Source organism: Pongo abelii, chromosome 20 (assembly GCF_028885655.2).
Source record: "Pongo abelii isolate AG06213 chromosome 20, NHGRI_mPonAbe1-v2.0_pri, whole genome shotgun sequence".
Lineage (NCBI taxonomy): Eukaryota > Metazoa > Chordata > Mammalia > Primates > Hominidae > Pongo > Pongo abelii.
In genome coordinates this window covers 47,189,914-47,216,945 of record NC_072005.2, presented here as the reverse complement: position 1 = coordinate 47,216,945, position 27,032 = coordinate 47,189,914, and the positions used below count along the sequence as shown (strand labels likewise).

Sequence of the window (27,032 nt, the reverse complement as noted above, 5' to 3'; positions counted from 1 at the left end):
ATTCACAGGTTCCAGGGATTGTGACATGGGTAGATTTAGGAGTGATTATTCCTGCCTGTCTCCTGCTCACCAGAACTTGGAGTTTCTCTCTCAACAGGAGCCCCCTGTGTGGGAATAGCCTGTCTCAACGACGCCCTCTATAAGGACCTGCTTCCTCAAAGGACCTCACAGTCTGTCCCACCCGTCTGTGTCCAGTCTCTGCCTTGGCTGGAGAGGCTGCAGCGGTGTGTGTTGGCGCCACCTGGTGGAGACAGGGCATCACAGCAGGTGGGAGCCCAGTAGAAGCACAACCAAGCCCCATGGGTAATGTTTAAAATTTTCTGGATGAGCGCTGTGGCTCACGCCTGTAATTCCAGCACTTTGGGAGGCCGAGGCGGGTGGATCACATAAGGCCGGGAGTTTGAGACCAGCCTGGCCAACATGGTGAAACATCCTCTTTACTAAAAAATGCAGAAAAATTAGCTGGACATGTGGCGCGCGCCTGTAATCCCAGCTACTCAAGAGGCTGAGACATGAGAATTGCTTCAACCCCGGAGGGGTTGCCGAGATCGCGCCACTGCACTCCAGCCTGGGCGATAGAGCGAGACTCTGTCTCAAAAAAAAAAAAAAAAAAAAAAAAGAAGGGAGGGGAGGGGAGGGGAGGGGAGGGGAGGGGAGGGGAGGGGAGGGGAGGGGAGGGGAGGGGAAAGGGAGAATTTGTTTGGAGCTGAGACATCCATCTTCTCCTGACCTCAGATATTTGCACTCCTGGTTATGAAGCCCTCACACTTGGACTGAATACACCACCAGCTTTCCCGATTTCCAGCTTGCAAATGGCAGATCGTGAGACTTCTCAGCTTCCGTAATTACATGAGCCAATTTATATATATAAATTGGGTTCTTCAGAAAAACAGAATAAATTATATATATATGCCTAAATTATACATATAATTATATATATAATTTATTCTGTTTTTCTGGAGAACCCTACTGACACAAATGTTGAGCATCTTTTCATGTGCTTATTGGCTTAATTACTTGTATATCTTCTTTGGGGAAATGTCTATTCAAGTTCTTTGCCCATTTTGTAACCGAACTATTAATATTTGTCTTTATATTGTTGAGTTGTAAAAGTTCCTTATATATTCTAGATACTAGAGCCTTATCAGATATATTTCTGCAACCATTTTCTCCTAATATATAGGTTGTCTATTTATTTTCTTTTTCTTTTTCTTCTTTTTTTTTATCGAGACAGTCTCACTCTGTCACCCAGGCTGGAGTGCGGTGGCATGATCTCGGCTCACTGCAGACTCGACCTCCCAGGCTCAAGCAATTCTCCCACTTCAGCCTCCTGAGTAGCTGAGGTTATAGGCAGTTGCCATCGCACCCAGCTAATTTTTGTATTTTTTAGTAGAGCCGAGGTTTCGCCATGTTGCCTAGGTTGGTCTTGAACTCCCTGACTCAAAGTGATCCGTCAGCCTCAGTCTCCCTAAGTGCTGGAAGTACAGGTGTGAGCCACAGTGCCCGGCCATCTATTTTCAATAGTGTTTTTTGATGTACACAGGTTTGGAATTTTGATAATGTTCAATTCATCCAATTTTTTTTTTTTTTTTTGGTTCTTTCTACTGGACCACCACTCTTGAGCCCTCTAATCCAACCTCCACGCGGCAGCCAGAGGGAGCTCTCTAAATGTAATTACTCTTTCCCTGCTCCACCTGCTCAAAACAGTGTCACATTTGTGATTTAAAACAGTATTTCTCAAACCTAATTTGCAAATGAAGCAGCTGGAACTCTTCTTGTATGCACAGAATCTGATTTGGTTGGTCTGGCATGGGTCTGGGAGTGAGCACATCTACCAAGCGGCTGCTGGGGGTAGCTTGCATTTTCCACTGATGAGCTCAGCAATGTTTCCTGTCCCACATGCTCCTCCAGAACCTTGTACTCTCCCATGAAAAGGTGGAGTCCATTTCCCCTTCCTTTATTTATTTATTTTTTTGAGACGAAGTTTCACTCTTGTTGCCCAGGCTGGAGTGCACTGGCGTGATCTCGGCCCACCGCAACCTCCGCCTCCTGGGTTCAAGCTATTCTCCTACCTCAGCCTCCCGAGTGCTGGGATTACAGGTATGTGCCACCATGCCCAGCTAATTTTGTATTTTTAGTAGAGACGGGGTTTCTCCATGTTGGTCAGGCTGGTCTCAAACTCCCGACCTCAGGTGATCCACCCGCCTCGGCCTCCCAAAGTGCTGGGATTACAGGTGTAAGCCACCATGCCTGGCTATTTCCCCTTCCTTTGAACCTGATCAGGACTTTGCAATGGCATCAACATGGTGAGAGTGACCCTGCATGGCTTATGAGGCTGGGTTACACAAGGCGATGTGGCTTCTGACTGGCTCCCTCTCAGGATACATGCCCTTGGAACCCATCCTCCAAGCTGCTTGGGAGCCCAACTTAGCCCATATGGAGACAAGACAGGAAGAGAAACAGAGGCCACCCCAGCCCTCAGCCAGCATCAACTACCAGACAGGAAAGCAAATGCACCAACAATGATTCTAGCTGAAGCCTCAGACAGTGTGGAGCAGAGATGAGGGATCCCTGCAGATTGCAGATGCATGAGCAAAATGCATGCTGTCACTGTTTTGAAATAACAATGTTTGGGGGCTGTTTGTTATGCAGCAATAGACAGCTGTAACAATGCTGTTACTGCTGTGTTCCATGAATGACTGCACTTTGAGTAGCAGGAGGCTAGATCACTAGATAACCCCATGGCTTCTGTGTATGCTATTTTTCTACTTTTATATTCTTTTCATTCACTTTTTTTTTTTTTTTTTTTTTTTTTTTTGAGACAGAGTCTCACTCTGTTGCCCAGGCTGGAGTGCAGTGGTGCAACCTTGGTGGACTGCAACCTCCACTTCCCGGGTTCAAGCAATTATTGTGCCTCAGCCTCCTGAGTAGCTGGGACTATAGACATGCACCCCCACGCCTGGCTAGTTTCTGTATTTTTAGTAGAGACAGGGTTTTGCCATGTTGGCCAGGCTGATCTCAGACTCCTGACCTCAGGTGATCCACCCGCCTTGGCCTCCCTAAGTGTTGGGATTACAGGCGTGAGCCACCACGCCCGGCCCCATTCGCTTTCTTTACTTGGCTCATTTTCCTTGTTGCCTCAATTCTCCTCTAAGATCACTTTCCTGACATTTCAGCCTGGGCCTGTTGCCTTCTCTGGGTCCCCTCGGCCTCCTGTGCCTCCCCCATCTCCGCCCTGATCCCTCAGATTATACTTCCTCTGTCCCCACCCTGACCATCTTGGCTGTCCCTGGGTAGGCATGGGTATCTTCTCCCACTGGTCTGGGAGATCCGGAAGGACAGGCCTGGTACAGACTTGGTCACTGCTGGAAGGAGCTCAGTTAGTGTGGTGCTGAGGACAGTACTGGTGAGGCTGGCCCCCTTCACCCAAACTCCCACTCTCTTCCATAGATTTCACCTCTGTGGCCCAGGCCATAGGATTAGGGCAACTCCCCTTAAACATCGAGTCCATCCTCCAAGCTGTTCTTTTTTTTTTTTTTTTTTTTTGAGACAGAGTCTCACTCTGTCGCCCAGGCTGGAGTGCAGTGGCACAATCTCGGCTCACTGCAAGCTCCACCTCCACGGTTCACGCCATTCTCCTGCCTCAGCCTCCCGAGTAGCTGGGAATACAGGCGCCTGCCACCACACCCGGCTAATTTTTTGTATTTTTAGTAGAGATGGGGTTTCACAGTGTTAGCCAGGATGGTCTTGATCTCCTGACCTTGTGATCCGCCTGCCTCGGCCTCCCAAACTGCTGGGATTACAGGCGTGAGCCACCGCGCCTGGCCTCATGCTGTTCTTGAATAGTGAGCACCTGTTACAAGTCGCCCCGCCAGCCTCTCCCTTATACCCCCCACTCATCTGTTTCTCCCCAAGAGACACAGGACCCTGGCACTTGTGAAGCATGACCCAGACCCTGGGGCCATGGCATCCAACATCCTCATTCCCCATGACCCCTACTGTCTAGATGTAGCCGCCAAAAGACCCCCAGACTCCCCGGGCCTCTATCTAGAGTGCCAAGAGAGGGAGAGAACGCCCTGCGGCTTGCATGCTCTGTGGGGTGTCCTTCCCCCTTCCCTGGCTGCTAGGCGTGACTTCAATGTTCTCCCCAACCCCCAAACAGCAGCACTGACACCAGCTGCAGACCTGGCTCAGGTTAGCCAATGGGGACCAGGCTGCGGATGGAGCCTGAACCCCTAAACCCCAGTCCTGCACCCCACCCTAATCCTGGGGTCTCCACTGGACAAAAGGAAGCAGCTTGGTTTTTCGTTGTTATTGTTTTTGAGATAGAGCATCTCTCTGTCTACCAGGTTGGAATGCAGTGGTGTGATCTCGGCTTACTGCAGCCTCCGCCTCCCGGGTTCAAGCAATTCTTGTGCCGCAGCCTCCCCAGCAGCTGGGATTACAGGCGCGTGCCACCACACCCAGCTAATTTTTGTATTTTTAGTAGAGATGGGGTTTCACCATGCTGGCCAGGCTGGTCTGAAACTCCTGACCTCAAGTGATTTCCCAGCCTCGGCCTCCCAAAGTGGAAGCGGCTTATTTTTAAGTAGAAAACTCCCATGGAAAGGAATCAGCACCTCCTCTGTCAACATTTCACTTCTCTGAAAACCCTCACTTCCAACTAGAAAGTGCTTTGTAAACACGACAATGAGGCTGGGTGAGGTGGCTCACGCCTGTAATCCCAGCACTTTGGGAAGCTGAGGCGGGTGGATCATGAGGTCAGAAGTTTGAGACCAGCCTGACCAATATGGTGAAACCCCGTCTCTACTAAAAATACAAAAATTAGTTGGGTGTGGTGGCGTGCGCCTGTAATCCCAGCTACTCAGGAGGCTGAGGCAGAAGAATCGCTTGAACCCAGGAGGTGGAGGTTGCAATGAGCCGAGATCACGCCACTGAACTCCAGCCTGGGCAACAGAGTGAGATGCGAGACTCCGTCTCAAAAAAAAAAAAAAAAAAAAAGAATGAGAACACATGGACACAGGGAGGGGAACAATACACACAACAAAATTTAAAAACAGGTGAAAATAATATTAGTAATATTTTTACTAATACTGATATGCTCAAAATATTAATTCAACAAGTAATCTAAAAATTATGAGATGTCTTATGTTCTTTTCATCATACTAAGCCTTTAATATTTGGTGTGTATTTTTACACTCATAGCACATCTCAATTTGCAGTCCCCATGTTTCAAGCACTAAATAGCCATGTGTGTCCAGTGGCTACCATACCAGACAGCGTTGATCTGAAATCGCATCTGTATGCATCACCATCATATTTGCAGAGATCCCCATCTCAGCAGCACACCTGAGGCTCATCTGCAAAAGCACCTGCAACTTCTCTACAACCTCCCACATCACCTCCAAACACATCCTCATGTCATCTGCAAACACACCCATAGCTCACAGGCCAATGCCTAAATATCATTGCAGGCACCTTCAGAGAAAGCACTTACTAAAGGGGTATACCTGATTCCACATCTGATTTGACCTGCAAATCTCCCCTTCCCTTTGCATACATTTGCATCTCATTTGTATGTCAACCTAAATCCACTGGCAGAGCCTCAGATCATCATCTCAAAGTCAGGCGGATGTGGGGCTGGGCAGGCCTCCAGGTGTTCCTCCTCCTGCTTCCTCTGGGGCTGTTGATCCTCCTCCTCTTCCTTGCTGCTCTCCTCCTCCTCCTCCAATATGGTGACCAGTTCCTCCCGCAGCGCCCCCATCTCCAGCCCCAGGCTGCACAGCTGTCCCAGCAGTTGGACATCCGCTAGGTGCAGTTTCCCCTGCCAGTAGGAAGGGGACGTCACAGGGATGCCACCCCAGAGAGCAAGGGGTCTCTCCAGGACCTGGGTGAGAGCAGGTCCCAACTTATGTCCTGGCCACGGCACCTGGGCAGGGTCTTCACTGTGCCTGTGGACCCTAACTGCCTTCCTGCTTCTCAGGGTGTCTCTTGATCTCTAACTCTTCTCTGTCTTTGTCTCTCCATTCCATTGTCCCTGACTTCTCTCTCTCTCTCTCAGTAATATGTCTCCTCCCTCTCTTATCTATCTCTGTCCCTGTTTCCCTTTGTCTGTCTCTGTCCCCATTTATTTTTTGTCTTTCCACGCCCCTGTCTCTCTGTCTTTATGTTTTGCCATTTCTCTGCCCCTGCCTTTGGCTCTCTTCCTCTCACTTGCGCTCTCTTGGCCCTCCCCAACTTTCTCAAATTCAGTCTGTCTCTCTGTCTCTGTTCCTGCTCTCAGTCTCTGCTTCCCACCTCTGTCCCTCTCTTTTGGGATCTCCCTGTCCCCACCTCTGTTCCTGTCCCTCACTCTATGTCTGTCTCTCTGTGTCTGTACATGCCTCTCATGTCTCTGCTTCTGTCTCTCAGATTCTGTCTTTCGATCTCTGGCCTTCTCTATTTTCGTTCATTTCCATTCATTCTCATTTCCTCTCTCTCTTTCTCTTTCCCTTCCAAACCCCTCACTCACCAGCTCCTCCCTGATCCACAGCAGACTATCCCAGGCACCTCCAGTGTCTGCCCCCGCAATCCTGAGGGTCTGACCAGGGATTTCCACTGGGGAGACCTCCCTCAGGGCCTGGGGGGGTGGGCCCAGCCCCGGAGGCACCAGTCCAGCCTGACTCAGCTGCCTCCACAGCTCCATCGTCTCTGAGCTATGGCTGCCAGGAGCAGGAAGTAGCAAGGTCCAGGGTGGCCTGGTCCCCTGGAGAGCTGTGTGCGTGGTAGAGAGTAAAGGGCAGAGGGAGCGGGATGGGGGTTCCTGGCAAAGGTATCCCAAAGTCCACTCTTCAGAGAGAATCAGCTGGCCTTGTGCTTTTCTTTTTCCTTCTGAAGTCTAACCTCAACTCTGCTCACAGGGTTCAAACATAGCCTCTTGCAGAGGTCAAACTCCACCCCTCCCTGCCTGTCTCAGGCCTGACCCCTCAGGGGCACTCAGTGTCTGTAGATGCCTGGCACCCTCTGTCCTTCCACCTGCCCCCCACCCCACCACCTCTCCAGCCTCTCCTCAGCCTCCATTTGACCTCTGGCTTGCCCATAGCTTGGTCTTTGCTTGTCCTCTTGGCACGGGTCATCCCAGGGCTTTCCCACCAGTGTGCCTTTGGGGTCAGGAATGGCTCCCAGGGGCACTAAGACAGCAATCCCTCAGCTGGAGTGCCTGTGTCCAGGCTGCTGGCCTAGGGCCAAGCAGCCAATTCTGCTGACCCTGGACTTGCCTATGGGTATGTTATCCCTGTTGAGGGTGAGGGCTTCTGCTGTGGAAAAGTCTGGGAAGCACTGCAGGCCTCTCTCGGCCTTGGACCCTTCCTTCAGACCCAAGTTGCCTATATATATATAATGGTAGACCACGAGGTCAGGAGATCAAGACCATCCTGGCCACATGGTGAAACCCTGTCTCTAGTAAAACACAAAAAATTAGCCGGGCATGCTGCCGCACGCCTGTAGTCCCAGCTGCTACTCAGGAGGCTGAGGCAGGAGAATAGTGTGAACCCGGGAGGTGGAGGTTGCAGTAAGCCAAGATCGCGCCACTGCACTCCAGCCTGGCGAAAGAGCAAGACTCCATCTTAAAATAAACAAATGAATTAATTAATTATATATATATATATATATATATATATATATATATATATTTTTTTTTTTTTTGAGACGGAGTCTCGCTCTGTCACCCAGGCTGGACTGCAGTGGTATAATCTTGGCTCACTGCAACCTCCACCTCCCAGGTTCAAGCGATTCCCCTGCCTCAGCCTCCTGAGCAGCTGGGGTTACAGGTGCACGCCACCACACCTGGCGAATTTTTGCATGCTTAGTGGAGATGGGGTTTCACCATGTTAGCCAGGCTGGTCTCAAACCCCTGACCTCAGGTGATCTGTCCACCTCGGACTCCCAAAGTGCTGGGATTACAGGCGTGAGCCACCAGGCCCAGCCAATTTCATGTATATGTCACTGGCTTCCAAGTGTTTGGCCTCAGTCCTGATCTCTCCCTTGAGTTCCACACCCTAACTCTGCAGCCCTGATGCAGGGCAGGTGAGTCCCCAAATTGGGGCTTAGCCCCGGAGGTTTCTTGGCTCCACTCAGCAAAGAATTCAAGAGCAAGTGAGCAAGCAGTGGAAGAAAGCAGGTTTACTGAAGCGGCTGTGTACAGCAGGACTGCTCCTTGCAGAGTAGGGCTACCCAGAGTAGCAGCACGTGGGCTGTTGGCTGGCAGTATTTATACCCACTTTTAACTACATGCAAATTAAGGGGTGGGTTATTCAGAAATCTAGAAAAGGGGTGGTAACTTATGGGTGTTGCCATGGCATTTGTAAACTGTCATGGCGCTGGTGGGAGTGCCTTAAGCTGATGAGCAGTGAGGGCAATGAGAGGTTGCCTTTATGCCATTTGCTGGTTCCGGCCACTTTATTTATTCTATCCTCTCCGGACTAGGAAATAAGTCCTACCGCTCCTCTACTTCAGCTCCACCAGGGTGTCTCAGACATCTCAATGTGAATGTCGTCAAAACAGAACTCTCAGTTGGGAGCCCCATCATTGGATGCATTTCCTGTTGCTGCTGTAACAAATGACCACGATCTTAAAACAACACAAAGTCACCGTTATAGTTCTGGAAGTCAGAAGTCTAAGGTGGGTGCACAGGGCTGGGTCCCTTCTGGAGTCTCCAGACGACAACCTATTTCTTAGTCCCTTCCACCTTCTAGAAGCCATCTGCTTTCTTTGGCTCTTAGCCCCTTCCTTCATCACCCCAACCTTCTCTATCTATGATCATCACATCTCCTGCTGATGTTGACCCTCCTGTCTCCCTCTGATAGGACCCTCATGATTACATTGGTCCTACCCAATTGCCCATGGTAATCTCCCCATCTCAAGATTCTTAACTTCAGCGTATCTTCAAAATCCCTTTTTTATTTATTTAATTTGGAGACAGAGTCTCACTCTGCCACCCAGGCTGGAGTGCAGTGCATGATCTTGGCTCACTGCAACTTCCACCTCCTAGGTTCAAGCAATCCTGCCAACTTAGCCTCCAGAGTAGCTGGGATTACAGGCATGCGCCACTATGCCCGGCTAATTTTTGTACTTTTAATAGAGAGGGGGTTTCACCATGTTGGCCAGGCTGGTCTCGAACTCCTGACCTCAGGTGATCCACTCGCCTTGACCTCCCAAAGTGCTGGGATTACAGGCGTGAGCCACCATGCCCAGCCCCGAGTCTCTTTTACCATAGAAAGTAACATAGTCACAGCGCCCAGGGATTCACAGTTATGAGTATCTGTCAGGGAGAGGGTCCGTTATTCAGCCGCCACACTCACCTTCCTAAACCTGCTGCCCTTCCAGTTTCCTCATGTGCACAGCCATGCCCGTCTGCTTTTAGTTTCTCAATCTGTTGGCTTAACCTTCAAAACAGACCCAGGATTTGAGCACTTCTCACCATTCCCTCTGCCCCATCCCCATTCATCTCTTGCCTAGACTGCTACAGTGGCCTCTTTTACTGGTCGCCTGCATCCATCCTTGCCCTCTAAGGCAAGGGTCCCCAGTCCCTGGGCCAAGGACCAATACCAGCCCCTGGCCTGTTAGGAACGGGGCCGCGCATCAAGAGATGAGCAGCGGGTAAGTGAACATTACTGCCTGAGCTCCGCCTCCTGTCACATCAGCAGTGGCATTAGATTCTCATAGGAGGCAAACCCTATTGTGAACTGTGCGTGGGGGGGATCTAGGTTGCCCGCTCCTTATGAGAATCTAATGCCTGATGATCTCAGGTGGAACAGTTTCATCCCAAAACCATCCCCACCCCACCCCCTACCCCCGGTCTATGGAAAAATCGTCCTCCACGAAACCAGTCCCTGGTAACAAAACGGTTGGGGACCGCTGCTCTAAGGTACATTCTCCACCTGGCAGAAATAATCTTTACAAAATGTAAATCCAATTTTGACACTCCCTTCTTCCCACTGTGAATAGAATAAAACCCTACCAGGCCTGCACCGTCAGCCCCTGCCCACCTCTCAACCCTCTCCTATCTCTGTCTGCAAGCTGGTTCCCACCTCAAGGCCTCTGCTCTACAGGCTACCTCTCCCTGCAGCACTTTCCCCCTAGATCTTTGAATGGCTCTTTCCTTATCATTCACTTCCACTTCAATGTCACCTCTTCAGAGAGGCCTTTGCTGATGGCCCTACGCCCCAGTCACTTTTTTTAATCTGCTTCTCATCAAAATTGCCTTGCTGATTCCTTTGTTTCTTATTCATCCTTTCCCACATCCATCCTCTCCCAGCCCAGAATGTTGACTCCCTGAGAGAGGGACTGGGTCTGTCCTGCTCACCATGGTAACCTCGGCACCTAGAACAGTGCCTGCCATCACGTGGTAGGTGCTCAGTAAATATTCTTGGAACTAATAAATGAATAACTCTATCCACAAGACTTCACAATGGCTCTTCATGCTGCGATCTAGCTTTCAACTCCAAACTGGTCTTGAGATCTCACCTCAGTCTCTAACCTTGAAGTCTAACCTCTTCGCCCACTCTTTCTCTTATCTGACCCTAATTTTAAAAAATGACGTGGTCAGCTTTTCAGCCCCCCTCATTCACTGTTTTTAGGAGGTAGCGAGTGGAAGCTGGAAGAACAAGAAAGCTCGGGGAGACTGCAATTGCAGTCAGGAAAGAAAGGTACTCTCCCGGGAAGGACACCCTATCTTCTCCTAGGGAAAGATTGTGGAGTCCTGGGGTTTGTTTTGTTTTTCAATTTTTTGTTTTAAGAGACAGCGTCTCGCTCTGTCACCCAGGCTGGAGTGCAGTGGCGCAATCACAGCTCACTGCAACTTCGACCTCCCCGGCTCAAGTGATCCCCCCGCCTCAGCCTCGTGAGTAGCTGGGACCACAGGCGTGCACCACCACGCCCGGCTAACATTTTTTTGTGGCTATAAGGTTTCCCTATTTTTTTGTGAAGATAAGGTCTCCCCTATGTTGCCCAGGCTGGTCTCGAACTCCTGGCTTCAAGCGATGCTTTCGCCTGGGCCGCCACAAAGTGCTGGGTTCACAGGTGCGTGAGCCACCGCGCCCGACCTGTGTCTCGTTTTGAAGCTCAGGGAGAGGGCGCTGTGAGCAATCCCGAAACCCTTTAAGAGTAAAAAGTGCGTGCACCTTTAAGAGGAGGGTTAGAAAACGCGGGGCGTGGCCACAGGAGAATAAGTTTGCGCTGAACCAGGCGAGTGGGATAAGACCGGCCCCTTCCGGTTATGAAACCTTAGCAAGATGGCGGCTCCCTGGGCGGTAAGTGACCGGAGTTCCTAGAGCCCCAAATTTGAAGTCCGCTCTACAGCCTCCGCATTCAGGGCCTCTGTTGGCGGCCACGAGAGCAAAGAGCCGTGCGGCAGCAGGCTAAGCCTGGCAAGCCCCGTACTGGGAGTGCAAACCTCTGGCTACTGGGGGCCAGGAAGGATCTGTGGGGGTCGCAGGCGGAGGAGACGCTTTTGCGAGCGAGAGGAGGCAGGGACTTGGCTGAGAGTATCCAATGGGGATGAGGGAGTGGCTTCCGAAGAGCGACGCGACTAACCAATCAGAGGGAGGGATGACACAAGGAGCTAATGGACAGGCAAGGGTGGAGCCTGTAGGATAAGAGGGCTTGGAAGGGATTGTTCCAGGATGTGGGATTTGGTCTTGGAAGACCGAAGGATAAATGTAAGGAAAGTTAGTGGGAGATTGACGAATTTTTACAGAAAACTCAAAAGCATGATGGGTGGGGGAACCAAGAGGTCAATTTGGAGGTTCTAAGGGCATGATCTGGGTGAAATTAAGAGGAGAATTTGAGATATTCTTTCAGAGGATTTAAAATCAAGGAATGAATTTAGGGAAAATTAAAGAGGTTGGCAGCTTTAAATTTTTGAGGAAAATAAGGGTTTGGGTAAAATTTTCGAGAGAATTTGGAAAAAAAAAGAATTTGGTTAAAGCAAAGAGAAATTGGGGTAGATTAAGAGGAGACCTTGAAAGCAAAATTGAAGAGACTGGGGGCTTCTTCCCAGTGGCCACACCCCTCCACTTTCTTACTCTCCTCTTCAAAGCTCATGCTTTTTTTACCCTTCTCGGTTCAGGGGTGTCCAATCTTTTGGCTTCCCTGGGCCACGTTGTTCGAAGAAGAAGAATTGTCTTGGGCCACACATAAAATACACTAACCATAACTGATGAGCCAAAAAAAAAAAAAATCACAAAAAAAATCCTCCTAATGTTTTAAGAAAGTTTGCATGTTTGTGTTGGGCTGCATGCAGGCGGCCGGTTGGACAAGCTTGGTTGGGTTTAGGGATTGCTCAGAGCGCCCTCTCCATGAGGTTTGGAGATAAGTTTTTAAGATTATATTTTGGGGAAAGAAAGAAGTCATTTGGGAAGACCCCAGCAGAAGAATTGGGTAATTAAGGGGCAAATCTGTGGGAAATTAAGAGGTCAAATAATGCAGGTTTTGAGTGATAAGGGTTTGGGGGAAAGTTAGAGGAAGAATTTAGGAAAATCAACAATATATGGCTAGTCAAGGAGAGAATTTAGGGTTCACTAAGGGGAGGAGGAACTTGGAAAAAACATGGGGAAATTTTTGGAATCTCAAAGACAATTTTGAAGTTTTGAAGGAAGAACTTAGGGTGATTTGGGAAGCAGAGGGATTGAGGTTCATGGAGCAAGAACTGGGGGATCCAGCTCTGTGTCTCCTAGGAGGCTCCAGGCTCAGCTCCTTTCCTCTCCCCCTCCCCAGTCCCTGCGCCTGGTGGCCCCCATGTGGAATGGGCGTATCAGGGGCATCCATCGCCTGGGTGGGGCAGTGGCCCCAGAGGGCAATCAGAAGAAGAAAAGGACAATACTCCAGTTGCTGACCAACTATTTCTACGATGTGGAGGCTCTGAGGGATTACTTGCTCCAAAGGGAGATGTACAAGGTGCATGAGAAAAATCGGTGAGAATCCCTGGTCTGCAAGACCCTGCGGAGACCCTGGCCCACCAGAGCCCAGGTCCTGTCCTTGCCATTCCCAGGCAGCACTGTGGCTTCCAGTGCCAGCCTTGATGTCTCTTGCAGCTCCATCTCCAGGCTGTACCCTTCTCAAGGACTCCAGCTCACATAGGCAGTTTGCCACCCACCAGCTCCACTCGGAGTCTGGCATCTCAAACCTAACATGGCTAAAGCCGAACCCTGATTTCTCCCCTAAAAACATCTGCTCACTCCCAAGCCTTCCCATCCCAGTAAACACTGGTGCTGCCCACCCAGTTGTTCAGGCCAAATTCTAAGGAGTCATCCCTAATTCCTCTCTTTGCTTCCCTGCCCTCCACATCCAGACCATCAATAAAATACTAGAATATCTCAGATTCGACCAGTTCTCACTGCCTTCACCATTCGTAGCCTGATCCTTTATAGTTGAATCGCTCAATAATCTCCTAACTGGTTTTTTGTTCCCATACTCTTTTTTTTTCTCTGAGATGGAGTCTTGCTCTGTCTCCCAGGCTGGAGTGCAGTGGCACAATCTAAGCTCACTGCAACCTCCACCTCCCGGGTTCAAGCAATTCTCCTGCCTCCGCCTCCCGAGCAGCTGGGATTACAGGCGCCCGCCACCAGGCCCGGCTAATTTTTGTATTTTTAGTAGAGACCGGTTTTCGCCATGTTAGCCAGGCTGCTCTCGAACTCCTGACCTCAGGTGATCCGCCCGCCTTGGCCTCCCAAAGTGCTGGGATTACAGGCATGAGCCACCACACCCCACCAAAATTTGTTTTGTTTTGTTTGAGATGGAGTCTCACTCTGTCGTACATGCTGGAGTACAGTGGTGTGATCATGGCTCATTGCAACCTCCGCCTCCCGGGTTCAAGCGATTCTCCCGCCTCAGCCTCCCAAGTAGGTGGGATTACAGGTGGGTACCACCACACCTAATTTTTCTATTTTTAGTAGAGATGGGGTTTCACTATGTTGGCCAGGCTGGTCTCGAACTCCTGACCTCAGATGATACACCCGCCTCGGCCTTCCAAAGTGCTGGGATTACAGGCGTGAGCCACCACACCTGGCCTGTCCCATAGTTTTTTATAATCTACAAAGCAGCTGAAGGAATCTTATTATCACCAGCTCAAAACCTTCAATGAGAGCCAATTTTCAAGGCCTAAAACATAGCTCCTACTGAGCTTTGAGACCCCCTACCAGGACTCCACTGACCCCGTCAGCATGACATCTCTATTTCTTATTTATTCAACCATCCTAATTCGAGTCTCTGAGCCTTTATACTCTGTTCCTTCTCACCACTTAAATCCCTGCCCAAATGTCACCTCCTCCAATTAACACCCAAACTCAGTTAGCCTCCACCATCCCCACCCCTCTGCTCCCTACCCCTCACAGTCAGCCTCTCTGCTTTGTTTGGTCATGGAATTGACATTCTCTGCAATTTGCTGTTATTTCCTGGGTTGTTGTCTGTTTCTCCCTGTATAATAGCTTGGATTACTGCAGTAATCTCCAGACTGGGCAGGGATGTTATCTGCCTTGGTCACCACTTTGCCCCCAGTGCCCAGCACTTAGGAGGTGGACAATAAATATTTTCAGCCTGACTGAGTCTGTCTGCGCGCCTGGTTCTTTGGACTCTGCCCCTCTTAACAGCACGGGGCATCGTGAGGGCTGTGGTGCTCCCCAGGCCTCACCCTTAGCTTCCGTTTTCTCTGCAGATCTTTCACCTGGCTGGAGAAGCAACATGGTCCATACGGCGCAGGTGCCTTTTTCATCCTGAAGCAGGGAGGCGCAGTCAAGTATGACCGCTAAGGTGTTAGAACGGGCTGGGGGCAGGTGGTGGGGTATCTCTCTAACATCCAGGTTCTGCAGTCACACAGGCTTCAGAGTCCCCTGGTCTCTGCCGCCTCCTGGCTGTGTGGCTTGGGACTTGTTCCTGAGCTTCAGTTTTGTCACGTGTAAAATGGGATGGTGATCATTTCTAACCCACAAGGTTTGCTATAAAGAGTGAACAGGGGCTGGGCATGGTGGCTCACACCTGTAATCCCAACGCTTTGGGAGGCCAAGGCAGGCAGATCACCTGAGGTCAGGAGTTCGAGAGCAGCTTGGCCAAAATGGCAAAACCCCGTCTCTACTAAAAATACAAAACTTAGCTGGGCTTGGTGGCAGGCGCCTGTAATCCCAGCTACTGGGGAGGCTGAGGCAGGAGAATCGCATGAACCCAGGAGGTGGAGGTTGCAGTGAGCCGAGATCGCACCACTGCACTCCAGCCTGGGGGACAGGGCAAGACTCCATCTCAAAAGTGTCAAAAAGAAAAAAAAAGACTGAACGGAGCTGGGCACACTGGCTCATGTATGTTATCCCAGCACTTTGGGAGGCCGAGACAGGAAGGTCACTTGAGGCCAGGAGTTTGAGAACAGCCTCAGCAGCTTTGTGAGACCCTGTCTCTACAAAAAAATGTTTTAAATTAGCCAGGTGTGGTGGCACATGCCTGTGGTCCCAGCTACTCAGGAGGCTAAGGCGGGAGAATCGCTTCAGCCCAGGAGGCTACAGTGAGCTGTAGTCACACCACTGAACTCTAGCCTGGGCAATACAGCGAGACCTCGTCACAAAAAATAATAATAGGCTGGGCGCGGTGGCTCACACCTGTAATCCCACCACTTTGGGAGGCCAAGGCTGGTGGATCATCTGAGGTCAGGAGTTCAAGACCAGCCTAGCCAACATGGTGAAATCCTGTCTTTACTAAAAATACAAAATTAGCTTGGCATGGTGGCGCACGCCTGTAATCCCAGCTACTTAGGAGGCTGAGGCTGGAGAATCCCTTAGAAGCTGAGATGCAGAGGTTGCAGTGAGCCGAAATCACGCCACTGCACTCCAGCCTGGGTGACAGAGCAAGACTCTGTCTCAAAATAATAATAATAATAATAATGGCTGGGCGTGGTAGCTCACGCCTTTGCACTTTGAGAGGCCAAGGCAGGTACAGCACTTGAGCACAGGAGTTCAAGACCAGCCTGGGCAACATAGTGAAACCTCGTCTCTACCAAAATACAAAATTACCCAGGCATGGTGGTGCATGCCTGTAATCCCAGCTACCCAGTGGGACCCTGTCAGAGAGAGTGAGAGATTAACTGTGGTTTTGCAATGTAAGAGGCCTAGCAATGCATATGTGCTCAATAATTTTTTTTTTTTTTTTTTTTTTTTTTTTTTTTTTGAGACAGAGCCTTGCTCTTGTCGCCCAGGCTAGAGTGCAGTGGCACAATCTCGGCTCACTGCAACCTCCACCTCCTGGGTTCAAGCAATTCTCCTGCCTCAGCCTCCCGAGTACCTGGGATTATAGGTGCACACTACCACGCCTGGCTAATTTTTTTTATTTTTGGTAGAGACAGCGTTTTACCATGTTGGCCAGGCTGGTCTCCAACCCCTGACCTCAAGTGATCCACCCACCTCAGCCTCCCAAAGTTCTGGGGATTACAGGCGTGAGCCACTGGCGGCACCTGGCCTGTGCTCAATAATGTTTTTCTTTCTTTCCTCCTTCCCCGCCTCCTTTCTCCTTCTCTTTCTCTTTCCTTTGCTTTTTTTCTTTTTTGGAAAAGACAGTTCACATAGACTTCATCTACCCCTCCATCTGGTTTTAGCACTTCCTCTGGCAACCTCCTTAGAAACAGTATACATGTTTGAAAATGTCTCTTAACTTTTGCCCATCTACAAGGATTCTTGCATTTTACCTCTTTGCTCTTATGTTATCTGTAATCTCGCTGACCCTCAGTTTCTAGGTATGTAAAATTGGCAAAACAGTCCTTTTTTTTTGAGACAGGGTCTCCCAGGCTGGAGCACAGTGGCATGATCACAACTCACTACAGCCTCGACCTCCTGGGTTCAAGCAATCCTCCCACCTCAGCCTCCCACGTAGCTGAGACCACAGGTGCAAGCCACCAAGCCCAGCTAATTTTTGTATTTTTTCTTTTTTTTTTTTTTTTTGAGACGGAGTCTCGCTCTGTCACCCAGGCTGGAGTGCAGTGGCACGATCTCGGCTCACTGCAAGCTCCGCCTCCCAGGTTCAAGCGATTCTCCTGCCTCAGCCTCCCGAGAAGCTGGGACTACAGGCGCCTGCCATCACGCTCAGCTAATTTTTTTGTATTTTTAGTAGAGACGGGGTTTCACTGTGTATTAGCCAGGATGGTTTCGATCTCCTGACCTCATAGTCCACCCACCTTGGCCTCCCAAAGTGCTGGGATTACAGGTGTGAGCCACCGCACCCAGCCAATTTTTTTATTTTTTCATAGAGACAAGGTCTCACTATGTTGCCCAGGCTGGTCTCAAACTCCTGAACTGAAGTGATTCTCCTGCCTCAGCCTCCCAAAGTGCTGGGATTACAGGCGTGAGCCACTGCGCACAGCCAGATGGAGTCTTTTTCTAAGATGGAGTTAGTTATGTCAAGGGTGACCTATACATATTATATAGGGCTGGGCAAGGTTCTGAAGAGGCTGGAGGCCTGGGGCAGGTTCAGGTGCCCTGCTGACACTCCCTCTCCCATTTCCAGGTTTCGAGACAAGGAGTGGATCAGGCCAGATAAGTATGGCCATTTCTCTCAGGAGTTCTGGAATTTCTGTGTAGTGCCTGTTGAAGCTGTGGATGCCAGTGACTGTGACATCAACTACGAGGGCCTGGACAACCTCCGTGAGTGCGGTGGGGTGGAGATGGGACAGGCCTCTATGTTTTCCCTTTGGTGAAGGGCTCCAGAAAGGCTCCTGGTGCCATCCCACCCTCTCCCCACCGCAGTCCTCCTGAAGGAGCTCCAGTCCTTGTCGCTGCAGCGCTGCTCCCACGTGGACGACTGGTGTCTCAGCCGCCTCTACCCACTGGCCGACTCGTTGCAGGAGCTCTCGCTGGCCGGTTGCCCCCGCGTCTCTGAACGGGGCCTCGCCTGCCTCCACCACCTCCGGTGAGACCTCAGCTCAGGCTGGGCCCCGTACCCAGGCACCTCTCCCACCTAACACAGATGCAGGGGAGGAAGTGGGGAGGGGCAATGTTGGGCAGTTCTCGTATCCCCCTGCGTCCATCACAAACCTAGAGTATTTGTGGTAGATGAGCAGTCACAGTGAGTCTCTGGAAGAATTAAATGACTCCTGGTTTTTCTTCCTTTTTGTTTTAGTCAAAACTCTGTGATATCGATGCTGTTGCAGAACAGCAGGAGCTAGAGTTGCATATTTGCAATTAACACAGTGGGCTTCATGTGCCTGGACAGCTATAAAAATTCTATTTTAGGAAGCTAAGGTTGAAATTTGGGGCCAGTACCTCCCTATACATATATACATACATACATACATACATACATGCGCGCACACACACACACACACACGTTGGGGCCAGTACCTCCCTATACATACATACATACATACACACACACACACACACACGCACATACACGCTGTCCTTACACTGGCTTCCTGTCCTCCTCGCCCCTTTTCAGGAACCTCCGCAGGCTGGACATCTCGGACCTCCCTGCCGTGTCCAACCCTGGCCTCACTCAGATCTTGGTGGAGGAGATGCTGCCCAATTGCGAGGTTGTGGGGGTCGACTGGGCTGAGGGCCTGAAGTCGGGGCCAGAGGAGCAGCCTCAGGACACAGCCAGCCCTGTCCCTGCCTAGCCTTCAGCCCTGTCCCCACTCGCGTGGCTTCTCAGCGGGCTGCATGGAATGTCTGGTAGCTTACCACACTTCTAGCTTCCATTTGTCTTCACTCAACGTCGGGGTGGGGGAGTGGTGCTGGCCAGTCCTCACAGGGAGAGAGCGTGAGTTCCCAGTATTTATTCCTGGCTGCCCTTGGCTAAAGGTCACAGCTCCTGTCACCCTGTCAGGCAGCTCTTTCCATGCCCCTCTTCAGGCCTGGGGAGGTAAAGGCTCAGGCTGTTAGTGGCCTCAGAGAGCCACACTCACCTTGTCAAGAGACTCTTCTCAAACTGTCATTATGTGAGTGCACTGCCATTTCTTGCAGGGACCCTGACTGACACAGGGGCTACTACTGACACTTCACAGGGATGGTTCTCCCCCGTGCAGGGCCGCTCTGCTCACTGCAGGACATGCAGCATCCTTCACCCCACTCCACTCACTAAAGGCCAGCACACCCCAGGCCCCATGGTATTGCTGGTTATGGATTTATTGACTTTACGTTCCAAATTCAGCTTTTTTGGTTGGCTGTTTTTTGAAAGGGGATAAGCTTTGTCAGTAGAGGGCACCAAACAGGCATCATAGGAGGAAAGGCACCTCCTTCCTGGTTCTTGTTGGTTGTGCTTCTGCCTCTGGACGCCGCCGGGCATGTGGCTTCCCCAGCACCCAGCTCCTGAAGCAGCAGGCGGTCAGCAGCTGCCCTTGGCACCCTCCAGCCCTCAGAAGCTGAGTAGAAGACACAGCGCCTCCACTGAGGCACCTCTCTGGGAATAACGTTCCCCAGCACCCCAGATGGATTTCCAGTCAATTCAGAAGCATTTTACCAGTGAAGCCCTCATTATTCCAGTTCACTGTTAAAGCCAGTAATTCTCTATATTAAACTTTCCCTGTTCAAGTTACTCTGTGGTTTTTCTCTCCTGACTGCATCCTGATGGATATAGAGTTGATACCTGGAGTGTCCCAGGAGATGACTCTTAAGATAGGATTCCAGGATTGGTTTGGTTGTGCCTTTGGGGTTGGGCGCAGCGCTGAGCTCTTGCTGATGGGAAACAGGATGCCAGAGGCCCACGGCATGCAATGGCATCATAATCCCACAAGTACCTGTGGTTGACGGAGATGAGGGACCAACTGAGGCACGTGCCTTGGGACCCCCTGTGGCTGCTGTGCTCAACAGCTGTGGTAGTTGTGACAATTCTAAAGACTAGGGTATTGGATGGATTCTCCAGAGTGCCCTTGAGTGCCCACAGACAGTGACAAGCTTGGGTCTGCTAACTCAGCTCAAGTCACAGTCTGAGAACTAGACAGCTTTCATGACAGCCCCTAAATTTTTTTTTTTGTTTTCTGTTTGTTTTTGAGACAGTCTTGCTATGTCGCCCAGGCTGGAGTGCAGTAGTGCGATCTCTTGGCTCACTGCAACCTCCACCTCCCGGGTTCAAGCGATTCTCCTGCCTCAGCTTACTGAGTAGCTGGGATTACAGGCGTGCGCCACCACGCCAGGCGAATTTTTGTGTTTTTAGTAGAGACAGGGTTTTGCCATGTTGGCCACAGCTGGTCTCAAACTCCTGGCCTCAGGTGATCCACCCACCTCAGCCTCCCAAAGTGCTGGGATTATAGGCATGAGCCACCATGCCCAGCCCAAAAGTTTTTACTACTTTGGAATGGGGTCATCTAATTGGACCCAGAGTAAACAGGCGATCTTGAACCCCCAAGTCACTCCAAGCGAGTGACTTATCAGCGTCTGAGGAACCTACCAGCCTTCCTGTGCTTCGAAACCTTGTGATGTGGCCAGGCACGGTGGCTCACGCCTGTAATCCCAGCACTTTGGGAGGCCAAGGCAGGCGGATCATGAGGTCTGGAGTTCAAAACCAGCCTGGCCAACATAGTAAAACCCTGTCTCTACTAAAAATACAAAAAATTAGCTGGGCGTGGTGGCGGGCGCCTGTAATCCTAGTTACTCGGAAGGCTGAACCCTCCCGAGCAGGAGGATCGCTTGAATCCAGGAGGCAGAGAGGTTGCAGTCAGCTGAGATTGCACCACTGCACACCAGCCTGGGCGACAGTGCAAGACTCCATCTCAAAAAAAAAAACCAGAGGCCGGGTGCGGTGGCTCATACCTGTAATCCCAGCACTTTGGGAGGCCGAGGCGGGCGGATCACAAGGTCAGGAGATGAAGACCATCCTGCCTAACACAGTGAAACCCCGTCTCTACTAAAAATACAAAAACATTAGCTGGGCATGGTGGCGGGTGCCTGTAGTCCCAGCTACTCGGGAGGCTGAGGCAGGAGAATGGTGTGAACCTGGGAGGCGAGGCTTGCAGTGAGTGGAGATCGCGCCACTGCACTGCAACCTGGGCAACAGAGTGAGACTCCATCTCAAAAAAAAAAAAAAAAGAAAAGAAACCTTGTGATCTCACCAGGGGCAGACACCTCGAAAGTTGTTGTCCATTCTTTTTTTTTTTTTTTTTTTTGATTAGAGATAAGATCTCACTATGTTGCCCAGGGTGGTCTTGAACTCCTGGCTCAAGTGATCCTCCCCTCTTGGCCTCCCAGAGTACTGGGATTACAGGGGTGAGCCACTGTCCCACCACAGTTTTTTTTTTTTTTCTCATAGCCAGCTCTTACACAGAAATAACAGATACACCCCATTCTTAAGACTCACCACAAGTGCCCCTTGCTGCCTCTAGACCCATAAATACCTAGGGTGAAATCAGCTTGCTCTGGGTGAACAGGTGCCAGCTAGGACCTAGGCGGGAGCAGCTTTTACACCATGAGAATGACAAGGCTTCGCAAATATAGAGAGTCAGAAACTTGGGGAATGTGTGCAGAAGTGGATTTTAAGGATGTTACACCAATGAAGGTGGATGTAACACTAGCTCAGGCCAAATTTACTGGCATGAGTGTGCTTTCTAGAGCTTCTGGATTTCATAGGTTACCTTGTGCAGCTGGACGTAGTTCTAATAGCTTGCTTGGGTGCCTAACTGGAACTTGGATCCAACAGTGGCCTAAAGTTAATGAGGCAGAGAGACCAGAACTGCCCTAGCATAAGATGGGTGAGGGGAGTCCCAAGGCTTGGGGAGACAGAAGTGTTGGATTGGAATGATCGTGTTCCACCAGCATGTTCACCCTCCAGCCATGTTCCCCAAAGAAGGCACCCCTTACTGGCCAATCCCATGAGAGTTAATTATTCTGTATATTGAACTTTCCCTATTCCTATTCCTGTGTGGTTTCTCTCTCCTGATTGGACCTGGAGTGAGGCACATGGCAAAGGAAAAAAGAAAGGCACCCTCTGAAGCTTCCTAATGCTTCCAGGAGGAGCAGCACCCCCTGCACCCAGAAGCTAGATGAGCTCAGGGGGCCTGGAGTCCCTCTCTCCCAGCCCCAGGGTGGAGTGGGCTTGCAGACTCCCTCAGGAGGTGCTTGGGCCCCTGCCCCCAGCCCCTAGCTGTCATTTCCCACTCCAACTATTATTCCATTAATATTCACCACTTCCTCCCCACTCTCTTCCTCCAGCTGTTCCCACGGGCTCCATTATTCAAACTTTGGGGGAGGAAATCAGGGCTGGACAGATCATCAACTGCTGCTGCTGACAGACTGTGTTCCTGCCATGATGGGGACAGGCCTGCCCCAAACCAGGGTGGAGTAAAGGGGTCAGCCCAGGCTTAGTGGGAGCCCCTTAGTCCTACCCCATGTCTTGGAAGGTCTTCAGAGAGCTGATGCAGTCCCAACAGCAGGGGCCCCTGGAAGGCAGGGACGCAAACACAGGCAGACACCCTCTCCTGCCCCAAGGGGCTGGATGTGAGTGTTCCCGGAGTCACAGTGCTGCTGGGGGAGGGGCGGGGCCTGGGGTGAGGCTGGCTCCAGGCTGGAGGTTGGGGGTAAGGTAGGAACGGATTCCCACCCTGCTGGGCAGGCAGCCCGGGTGCCGAGAGGGATGGAGGAGGTACAGGGGGTCAGCTTAGCTCCCGGGGTTCCCTGTGGGCCCCACCCCATCACTCTCTATTGCCCTTGAAGCTCCAGTCTTTTCCTCTCCTGTTCTTCCCCTTGGCTCCCTCTCCGCCTCTGCCAGGGTCTGGCTCGGAAGCCTGAGTCCCTCCCCTCTGCCCTCCACCCGCCTCTCTCAACCTCTCTTTCCCCGTGAGCACCCACAGGGCTTCCGCAACCCCTTATCTTTCTCGCCATCTCCATTTCCCTCCCCCTCTCCCTTCTGGCCACCTTCCCACTTTCCCGTCTTCTCTCTCTCTCTCCCCCTCAGCTCTCTCCATCGCCTGTCTCACCCCAGTTCTCCTCTCTCTGCTGCCTGGCTGCCTCTTCCCTCTCCACAATGTCTCTGTCTCTCCTCCTCACCAGCCCCGTTCCCCCCACCTCACCCTGACTGGGCAGCAACAACAAACATCCCTCTGGCAGGCCCGTGGATGCCTTCCCACTCAGCACATTCACTGCCGCCTCCTGGCCATGGGCGCAGCCAGGTGCCAGCCTCTCAGCCTCCCCATCTCTGCCTCAGTGGGACCCTGCCTCGCCCTGGTCACTCTAACACTCCCCAGCCCAGGCCCAGCCCTCAGCCCCACCCTCCCTGGCAACCCCTCCCTCCCCAGGCCCTGGTTCTCCCCTCCCAGGCCTCACAAAGCCCCCGTCTTGTTTCTGTGGCTGCCCCTGCACCCTTCCCAGCTGTCTAACCAGAAACCAGCCCTAACACGCCAGAGCCCCATCTCTCAGGTCGGCCTCCTGCCCTCCTCCCTCCCTCCCTCCCTCCCTCTCTCCTGCCTCAGCCCCGCCCCGGCCCCTGGGGCCCTCCCTGCTCCCGCTCCACTCCCCTCCCCGCCCCTCTGGACTGGCTGGGCAGGGCTGGGCCCTGCCGGTCGACAACACAGGGGCTGGGGCAGGCAGATCAGAGGGAGCTGAGGGAGAGGCCTGACCTGAGGCCGGCACCCGGAGCTGGTGGGAGCCAGACCCAGAGGTAAAAAAGCGTGGGATCCCTGGTTCCCCAGTCCCTGGGGTGGGGGTGTTGTGGGAGGCAGGCTGGGTTTCTAACCCCAGGGAGCTAGGAATCGTGCTCCTGGTTTCCTGGTGAGGGGGATAAATGGAGGGAGAGGGAGGAGATAGACAGCAAGGTCCCTTGTCCTGGATGGAGACAGTGAAGAGGTAGACCCTTGGGCTTTTAGGAAGGTGGAAGCGTTTGGACGGAGTGGGAAGAACAGGGTGCTGGTACCGGATTGGAATGGGGGACTCCTAGGTCTAGGAATAAGGACCAACGAGGTCCCTGGGTCAGGGGAGCTGTTTAGGATCTGGGACTGAGAGAAGCTGTTATGGGGGTTGGCGGGGACTGTGGGAGATTGTGAAGCTGTCTGCCTGGGGCCTGGCTGGGCCCTCTCTGGAGGCCCATCCCCACACCCCAATGGCCTCCGTGGCTCCCCTGTGCTCCCTTGTAGCTCCCGCAGCCGCCCCTTCCCTGGGCCGGGTCATGCGCTGCCCCAAGTGCCTTCTCTGCCTGTCAGCACTGCTCACACTCCTGGGCCTCAAAGTGTACATCGAGTGGACATCCGAGTCCCGGCTCAGCAAGGCCTACCCCAGCCCTCGGGGCACCCCGCCAGGCCCCACGCCAGCCAACCTTGAGCCCACCCTACCTGCCAACCTCTCCACCCGCCTGGGCCAGACTGTCCCGCTGCCCTTCGCTTACTGGAACCAGCAGCAGTGGCGGCTGGGGTCCCTGCCCAGTGGGGACAGCACTGAAACGGGGGGCTGCCAGGCTTGGGGGGCCGCCGCCGCCACCGAGATCCCTGACTTCGCCTCCTACCCCAAGGACCTCCACCGCTTCCTGCTGTCGGCAGCCTGCCGGAGCTTCCCACAGTGGCTGCCTGGAGGTGGTGGCGGCCAAGTCTCCAGCTGCTCAGATATTGATGTCCCCTACCTGCTGTTGGCCGTCAAGTCAGAACCAGGGCGCTTTGCAGAACGACAGGCCGTGAGGGAGACGTGGGGCAGTCCAGCTCCAGGGATCCGGCTGCTCTTCCTGCTAGGGTCTCCGGTGGGTGAGGCGGGGCCTGACCTAGACTCACTAGTGGCCTGGGAGAGCCGTCGCTACAGTGACCTGCTGCTCTGGGACTTCCTCGACGTCCCATTCAACCAGACACTCAAAGACCTGCTGCTGCTGGCCTGGCTGGGCCGCCACTGCCCCACCGTGAGTTTTGTCTTGCAAGCTCAGGACGATGCCTTTGTGCACACCCCTGCCCTGCTGGCTCACCTGCGGGCCCTGCCACCTGCCTCGGCCCAAAGCCTCTACCTGGGTGAGGTCTTTACCCAGGCCATGCCTCTCCGGAAGCCAGGAGGACCCTTCTACGTGCCCGAGTCCTTCTTCGAAGGTGGCTACCCAGCCTATGCAAGTGGGGGTGGCTACGTCATTGCCGGGCACCTGGCACCCTGGCTGCTGCGGGCAGCAGCCCGTGTGGCACCCTTCCCGTTTGAGGACGTCTACACTGGCCTTTGCATCCGAGCCCTGGGCCTGGTGCCCCAGGCCCACCCAGGCTTCCTCACAGCCTGGCCAGCAGACCGCACTGCGGACCACTGCGCTTTCCGCAACCTGCTGCTGGTACGGCCCCTGGGCCCCCAGGCCAGCATTCGGCTCTGGAAACAACTGCAAGACCCAAGGCTCCAATGCTGACTCTCGGTGGGGAGGGTGGAGGTGCTGACCTGGCCCGGGCCCTGGCCTGGGCCTCTGGGGCCTGCCCCTGGCTCAGCCCTTCCTTCCAGGTCTTGATGGGAGGGAGGAGGGCCCAGAAGCTGGACAACTTAAGCCACTCCTTGGCCTCCCCAGCCAGGGGCCTGGGCAGGAAAGATGGGGTGGTGGACTGTTTTTGCCTACTTTTTGATTTTGAAAAACATGCACTCCCCACTCTGAGGCCTGGGGTTGTTTTTGCATCTGTGGGGCCCTGGAGTAGCGGGGAGCAGGGCTTGGCCACACGCTGATCTTCATCCTGGACGCTCCCCTGCACCCTTGCTGGGCAGGGCTAGCTCCACTGGGCTCCCCATCACTCTGCTGGACAGCAGGCTTGCCCCATTCTGTGAGAGAGCAGGAGACCATCTCTGGAGGACCCCCCCACCCCCAACCTGTCTGCTGGAGTTAACCTTCCAGCTTGCGAAAGCTTCCCGGGGAAGCAGGTATCTCAAGAGCCTTGACCTTATTTATCTAAGGTGGAGAAGCTGGGGGTGGCCTCAAATCACCCCCAAACTCCAGGAAACAGAGACCAGAGGTGGTAGAGAGCCAGGCGCAGAGATGCAGTTTATTCGTGACCTCTGCTGGCCACTCGCACCTGCGCAAGTTCCACAGGCTGAACTGCCATGTCCACCCCATGCCCAGAGGGGCTTCTAGTCCTAGATGTGCCCTCACCCAGCCCCTGGGAGAAGGCACCATAACAACAGGTGAAGAGGGGGCTGATGGAGCCTCAGCAACTGCTGCAGATACTGTCCCCTGACAATGTAACAGCCTGGAGGAGCAGGGGTGAAGAGTGGCAGCCGCCCTGGCCGCTGAGTATTTTAGAGGGAGCTGACTGGGAAAGACGGTGGCGTGCTGCCAGGTCCCCCTGCTCCCCTTAGAGTGGGGCTACCTCTCGGGGTAGCTGAGGGTGGGTGGGGGTGGGCTGAGCAGGCCTCACTTATCGAAATGCTCCAGTGGGTAGTGCTCCCCGTAGGTCTGCAGGTGGCGGGCCAGGGACTCCTGCTGCTTGCGGAGCTGGGCGGGCATCTCCTGATACACGTCTGAGAAGAGCAGGTTGGGGTTGGGTTTGGGCTTCCGCTCGGCCTGCTCAAAGGCCTCCATCACCTGTGGGGACATGGGGCAGTGGGCAGGCAGCCGGCCTCCCATGCAGGACCCTGCCTCCTCCTGCAGGACCTTGGCAAGGAATTAACCACTCCAAGCCTTTATGTTCCCACCTGGACAATGGAAATGATTATCCTAGCAGAGGTGTAATGAAAACCCCCAAATCCCAGCAGGGATCAGGTGCTATGCAAGTGTGTGGAATCATTTAAGGCTTTCAGCAGCCCTAAGAGGTAGGCAGCTAAGCAATGAGGAAACTGAGGCACAAAGAAGGGCAGGGACAGGACGCACAGTGCTGCCCTATGCCGGGTGCTGCCCTCACCACTGGGCTGCACAGGCCCTGGGTCCTAATGACCGGGCCAGGGAGGGTGGCACACTGACTCTGGGCAGGGCATGTACACTCCACCACGGTTTGCCACCTAATCCTCAAACCAGCTTCTTTTTTTTTTTAAGAGATAGTCTCACTCTGTTACCCAGGCTGGAGTGCAGTGGCGCCATCTCCAATCACTGCAAGTTCCGCCACCCGGGTTCAAGCGACTCTTCTGCCTCACCTTCCCAAGTACCCAGGACTACGGGCACGCACCACCACGCCT

At 52.8% G+C, this 27,032-nt stretch overlaps 4 protein-coding genes across 13 annotated transcripts in view; 2 read left to right on the top strand and 2 right to left on the bottom strand.

The window, feature by feature from the left end:
• Positions 1 to 5,067: 5,067 nt before the first annotated feature.
• On the bottom strand, positions 5,068 to 6,699 carry ERICH4 (glutamate rich 4). The gene is made up of 2 exons (XM_024236509.2): positions 6,512 to 6,699; positions 5,068 to 5,824 (listed from the first exon to the last, which is right to left on the bottom strand). Exons 1-2 carry the CDS (start codon positions 6,683 to 6,685, stop codon positions 5,606 to 5,608), a joined length of 393 nt encoding a protein of 130 aa, XP_024092277.2. The 5' UTR covers positions 6,686 to 6,699; the 3' UTR covers positions 5,068 to 5,605.
• A 4,499-nt stretch (positions 6,700 to 11,198) lies between these two features.
• DMAC2 (distal membrane arm assembly component 2) lies at positions 11,199 to 19,536 on the top strand. Of its 8 annotated transcripts, none has more exons than XM_002829269.6 (6): positions 11,199 to 11,288; positions 12,754 to 12,950; positions 14,690 to 14,770; positions 17,512 to 17,648; positions 17,751 to 17,913; positions 18,442 to 19,536. In XM_002829269.6, the coding sequence occupies exons 1-6, from the start codon at positions 11,271 to 11,273 to the stop codon at positions 18,617 to 18,619; spliced, it is 774 nt and encodes a 257-aa protein (XP_002829315.1). In that variant the 5' UTR covers positions 11,199 to 11,270; the 3' UTR covers positions 18,620 to 19,536. The 8 variants fall into 8 exon arrangements, with proteins under 8 accessions (XP_002829315.1, XP_054396458.1, XP_009230914.1 ...); XM_002829271.5 differs by lacking the exon at positions 11,199 to 11,288 and adding an exon at positions 11,346 to 11,696; XM_054540483.2 differs by lacking the exon at positions 14,690 to 14,770 and having other exon boundaries at positions 11,228 to 11,288.
• A 3,204-nt stretch (positions 19,537 to 22,740) lies between these two features.
• Positions 22,741 to 25,524, top strand: B3GNT8 (UDP-GlcNAc:betaGal beta-1,3-N-acetylglucosaminyltransferase 8). Its single transcript, XM_002829268.5, has 2 exons — positions 22,741 to 23,589; positions 24,062 to 25,524. The coding sequence occupies exon 2, from the start codon at positions 24,094 to 24,096 to the stop codon at positions 25,285 to 25,287; it is 1,194 nt and encodes a 397-aa protein (XP_002829314.2). The 5' UTR covers positions 22,741 to 23,589; positions 24,062 to 24,093; the 3' UTR covers positions 25,288 to 25,524.
• A 356-nt stretch (positions 25,525 to 25,880) lies between these two features.
• Positions 25,881 to 27,032, bottom strand: part of BCKDHA (branched chain keto acid dehydrogenase E1 subunit alpha) — a 29,422-nt gene continuing 28,270 nt past the window's right edge. For all 3 annotated transcript variants that reach the window (XM_024236502.3, XM_054540469.2, XM_024236503.3), the window contains exon 9: positions 25,881 to 26,445. In XM_024236502.3, coding sequence (XP_024092270.1) covers positions 26,275 to 26,445 — 171 coding nt within the window. In that variant the 3' untranslated portion in view covers positions 25,881 to 26,274. The remainder of the gene's footprint in view (positions 26,446 to 27,032) is intronic.

Excerpts from the sequence above, each read along its gene's own strand:
- B3GNT8 (XM_002829268.5), top strand. The coding sequence starts at position 24,094 with ATGCGCTGCCCCAAGTGCCTTCTCTGCCTGTCAGCACTGCTCACACTC.
- ERICH4 (XM_024236509.2), bottom strand. The coding sequence starts at position 6,685 with ATGGAGCTGTGGAGGCAGCTGAGTCAGGCTGGACTGGTGCCTCCGGGG. Across the intron at positions 5,825-6,511 it reads TGTGGATCAGGGAGGAGCTG|GGGAAACTGCACCTAGCGGA; the intron begins GTGAGTGAGGGG and ends TCCTACTGGCAG.
- DMAC2 (XM_002829271.5), top strand. The coding sequence starts at position 11,661 with ATGTGGGATTTGGTCTTGGAAGACCGAAGGATAAAT. Across the intron at positions 12,951-14,689 it reads AAGGTGCATGAGAAAAATCG|ATCTTTCACCTGGCTGGAGA; the intron begins GTGAGAATCCCT and ends TTTTCTCTGCAG. Across the intron at positions 14,771-17,511 it reads AAGCAGGGAGGCGCAGTCAA|GTTTCGAGACAAGGAGTGGA; the intron begins GTATGACCGCTA and ends TCCCATTTCCAG.